General features: G+C 45.5%; 1 protein-coding gene across 1 annotated transcript in view; it reads right to left on the reverse strand.

Annotated features, from left to right (window-relative positions):
• The window catches only part of LOC107097004 (plexin A3-like), a 73,443-nt gene that overhangs the window by 9,410 nt on the left and 59,148 nt on the right, over positions 1–4,885 (reverse strand). The window contains exons 21-25 of the mRNA XM_015393956.1: positions 4,021–4,180; positions 3,832–3,935; positions 3,398–3,494; positions 1,536–1,613; positions 1,309–1,421 (exon numbers count right to left, since the gene is read on the reverse strand). Of these exons, the coding sequence (XP_015249442.1) occupies positions 1,309–1,421; positions 1,536–1,613; positions 3,398–3,494; positions 3,832–3,935; positions 4,021–4,180 (552 nt within the window). The remainder of the gene's footprint in view (positions 1–1,308; positions 1,422–1,535; positions 1,614–3,397; positions 3,495–3,831; positions 3,936–4,020; positions 4,181–4,885) is intronic.

A 4,885-nucleotide genomic window follows, 5' to 3' on the forward strand; every position in this document is an offset into this window, starting at 1 on the left:
CAGGGCTAACATTAGCCCGTCTGTGTAGCGGCCATGGCTAACGTTAGCCCAACTGCGTGGCGGCCAGGGCTAACATTAGCCCGTCTGTGTAGCGGCCATGGCTAACGTTAGCCCAACTGCGTGGCGGCCAGGGCTAACATTAGCCCATCTGCGTGGCGGCCAGGGCTAACGTTAGCCCGTCTGCGTGGCGGCCAGGGCTAACGTTAGCCCGACTGTAGCGGCCAGGAATAACGTTAGCCCGTCTGCAGCGGCCAGTGCTAACGTTAGCCCATCTGCAGCAGCCGGGGCTAACGTTAGCGTGTCTGCAGCGATCCTCTCTCTGCACAGCCGTGTATGAGGTGCCGCTGGCTCCGATGGAGGTTTTTTTGTTTTATTTGGCAAAATATTAATTAGATTTGTGTTTATCTTATTGTTACTGTGTTAATCATTATTCCCACACTAAATTAAAAAGTAGGAATTTAATATTATTTAGAGGCTATTAATAACAGGAGGTGAAATGCAGCTCCAGAGGAGCTGAGCATGTGGTGATGTCATCAGTACGCGTCTGTTCCAGTTGACCCATTTTAATGCTGCGTGTTCCTGTTCTCCCAGAGTTTAGACATCCTTATGTTCTTCTCAAGAAGATACTTGGAGAGAACACGAGTCCGTACTCGCGTTCTTGTGAATTGAGAAACGGCCAAAGATAAACTAGTAAACAATACCATCAGGGACCATCAGGGACCGGTCCTACCAGAAACACTTGTTTTCCAAAGGTTCCTATCTCCGCACTGAATGAGCATTAAGTGCATTAACTGAGGGAATGCACACATTATATTGGCTGTTAGAGGAACAAATACGGTTTGTTGAATATTTGCAACAATAGGCGACAAGGGTTTAAAAAAGTAAAGCTTTCTGAAACTTAAAAGTTATTCTTTTATCCTAGGTTTTTATGTAAAGAGCCATTTTCTGTCAGGAGGTGAATTTCTGAAATTTCTGAATTTCCTTTAAATAATGGAAGAAATCTTACATTAAATCAAGAAAAATAATAAAAGTAGATGTTAGGTGAACAACTTAGAGAGCTATAGGGAGAAAGATGAGAGGCAACACTCTAAACAGAGATCTCCAGACCGCTGCTTTATTTAATTTATCTGATTATGAGCCGTGGTTTCTGTCTGAACCTCTTCCTGGTGGGAAACGACTCAACGAGTCTGTGCTTAGACATGATCAATAACTGTGGCCATAGAGGCTTTTCTCTTAGAGCATCTAATATAAACCCTGTGACCTCATGTTAGGTGCTGCCGTGTCAGCGAGGTTTTTTTTTTCTTTTACCTTGGTGGCCAACAGTCTGGTCAGGTAGATCTCAGAGACCATCTTGCTTCCCCGGTCTCCCTCCCTCTGGTCGCTGTGCTCATGGTTCTTGACCAGGTGCCACAGTTTAGTCCCTGTAACACATGATGGACCTTCATCAGAGGAACACAGAGTCTACCAGAGGACCTGGAAACCTCCCTAAAAAACAAACAGGACGCCGTGATCCTGTTCTGTAGCTCCAGCAGTACCTGTCTCCTGGTCCGGGGTGATCATTGGAGCTCTGGACCTCAGGCTGTCTGGACTGCTGGACGTCCGAAGTAAAGACTCTGATGATCCAAACAGAAACGCATGAGAACAAAAACAGTTATGGAGGACATGAACCTTCAGACACAGAGTTAAATCTTAGCTTTAATTTCAGTTAGCCTGGAAATCAACACTATTTCTGACATTTTGAACTGAGAAAGCTTCTTATTTGGAAGAGAAACGCCTTCAAACTTGGAAACAAAGTCCAGTGGATTGTTTTTTATTTTTACAGGTTTGTAAACTTTTTTTTTAAAGTGAATTATGAACATGAGCTAGTTCCTTTTAACTACATTGGCCCTAAAACTACTGTTTTAGCCTTGATTTACTAAAGGCGAGAAGCAAAAAAAAAAAAGAACTTTTAGAAACAAATATAATTAAAAAAAAAGGTTAGAAGCTGTAGTGAGACAGAATCTAAAAATAAAAGTCCTTGCAAAACGCCACCCACAGTGTTAACAGTGGGTTCAGTGAAAGAAGTTAAAAGTTTGATGCTATGGATGCGCTATAGGTACCAGATCTGCTCGGGTTTTATTTATACTCCGTTTGTGTTTCATAGGTTGTGTACTAATGAACTATTATGATATATAATGTGTGATTCATCGTTTATTAACTCTTCCTAAAGATCATTCCAGATAAAGGTGATGCAACGGACAGGTTGTGAAAGAGGCCGGAACATCCTCTATCACATGTTGGGTTGTAAAAGAGGCCTGAACATCCTCTATCACATATTTCTTCTAAACATGTGTTCTTGGAACAATTCAATTGTAAAACAACCACATGCTTTGTTTATGTGCTGAGGCTCAAAGTAAGATCATTTTGTTTCGCTTTCCATTAGTTAAACCTCAGCTTGTGTAATTAGGGACATCCCCTGACTTTAATAAATAACGAGGAGAAAGCTGAAGACGGCAGAGTGGGGTGGAGATTTGTAAACTCTGCAGTCTCTTCCTACTCTCCTCGCGAGTAACTAAATTAATTGTCTCTGTGCCTTCTTCCTTTCCCTGTATGTATGTATGATGTTTTAGGTGCTTGGACCTGACACTGAATGTCGCCACATGATGTAAAACATTGTGGTCGCCCAGACAACGATAACATCACGCAGCGTCGGTGCGCCAAGTCGGTAACATCACTAGTAGGACGTCTGGTCCCCCTACCATATCAACAATCTGATGTTTCAGTGAGTGAGTGCTTGTTGCTATGATGCGTCTTTGCTCAGCAGCTTCGCTCATTGTAAACCGACCAATCAGAGCACAGCTCATCTAAATATTCATGATCAAACCATAAAAGGAAGAAAACCTGTCGTTTCATTCTAGGGCTTTTAACCAGGCTGCATTAGGGCTCATAGATATTCAGAGACCTTAAGGACCAGAAACAGATACCCTATAGAATCAATCTATCACTACTTTAATAAAAATAGTAAAAATAAGCTGAGATTTTTAGTGTCTCCTTGTTAAATCGCAGAGCTCAGTCTGTCTCAGAACGCAGCACTTTACTTCCAGACTGACAATGATTGTTTTCTACTTTCGGCTACTTTAGATCATCAATGAAATGTAAAATAATTGCAAATGTAGGGAATAATATGTTGAAACTCCAAAAGAGATTTGATCCTTAAGAAACGGATGCAACAGTTCGTCAGAGTGGAGTTGCCGTATGTCATAAGAAGGGGCGGGGCCCTGAGCAGATCTGGAAGCTACAGGCGTTCTCTTTAGTGATGTGAATGAACGGTTTGTTGCTTTCATCAGTAACTGGCTCTAAATTAACACGGTTAGTCAGGAAATGAAGGTCCGGTTCTGGTCCATCCACAGCGGCTCACCGTATCTGCTCAGCGATCTGGTGAAGGTGAAGGAGTTGGCGATGTTGTAGGCAGAAACCTGCTTCTGGACCAGCGCCACCAGCGAGCCATCTGTTACCTGGCAACACACAGACACACAGTCAGTCGGCGGACTAATTGTCCCCTCAATCAGTCGATTGTTATCCTGTCAACAATCTGGATCTCCTGCGAGCGAGTCGCTGCAGGAGCTGATGGAGAGCCGGGCCTGATTTGGAGCGAGGCGGCGCCGTCCGACTGTTTTCTGTTATTATCACCGTAATTATCCTCCTCTCTGATTATCCCCTCAGTCCTGCTGCTTCCAGGCTCCAGCTTTAATCAGGAAACAACCAGGAAGAAAAGGACCGACTTCCTGGTTCAGAACTCCCCGCCAACCGGGTCTTGGTTCCGTACGGCTGACCCATTCCCGGCTTCAGTACCTGGTAGTGAGCCAGCGTGTTCAGCCTCTTCCAGTCGCTCTCGATCTTGGTGGTCACGTCCTCGTCCTGCAGGATGATCCGGGTCAGGCGGCCCTGTCGCCACTCTGAGAACACAGACACACAGCTTCCTCAGAACCAAACCAGAACCTTCCAGCGACCCGCTGATGGTGAGGTCGTGTGAGCTGGTACCGAGGTCCATGTCGTCGGCCTGCGGTCTCTGAGAGAACGGGATGCCTTTGTAGACGGCGTCCAGGAGTTTGTCTTTCACCTGAGTCACCGTGTCACAGTTCAGAACCTTCACCGGAACCTCGGTTCCGGCTTCGCCCTCCGGAGGGATGCACATCAGCGTCTGAGGGAGAGACGAAGACATCAGAACCAATATAAGACTCCTGTCCCAGAACCATCTGGAGGCCATCTCTGCTCCTGGTTCTGCTCAGGAACCCAGTGGGACCAGAACTGGGTCAGAATCAGGCTGAGGCCTTGGTTCTGGTTCCATAAACCAAACCCTCAGCCGTTTTCTTCTGTTTCCTCACAGACTGGATCCCCACTAACGCAGAAACACTGAACCTTCACGCTGCGGGAAACAGCAGACGGTACCCGTTGCTATGGAAACCGGGGTCTGAGCCAGACACTGAACCCAGTGAGATACAGGCTGGTGGGCGGCGTGAGAAACCAGCTGACTGTGGGTTCTGACGGGCCAAGAAGGTCCAGTTTGGTTCAGCTAACATTAAATCTACTAAATAAGTTTCTAAAAAAACTAAAACATTTTTTTACAGAAATCAGAAAAGTTATTTTTTGGGTTAATAATTGAACTTTTTTGAGCTCAGATTGGAGAAATTTATCTCTGCATTTAACCCCTCCCCTTGGGGAGCAGAGGGCTGCCATTATGCGGCGCCCTGAGAGCAGTGTGGGGTTAAGGGTCTTGCTCAGGGACCCAGAGTGGCAGTCTGTGGGAGTGGGGCTCGAACTCACAACCTCTGGATTCTAAGCTCTGTGTCTGGGGTAGCCATTTAAAAATCAGCGAGGACCAAATAAAGAAAATCATCAACCAGTA

Source organism: Cyprinodon variegatus, unplaced genomic scaffold (assembly GCF_000732505.1).
Source record: "Cyprinodon variegatus isolate N-32 unplaced genomic scaffold, C_variegatus-1.0 Scaffold665, whole genome shotgun sequence".
NCBI lineage: Eukaryota > Metazoa > Chordata > Actinopteri > Cyprinodontiformes > Cyprinodontidae > Cyprinodon > Cyprinodon variegatus.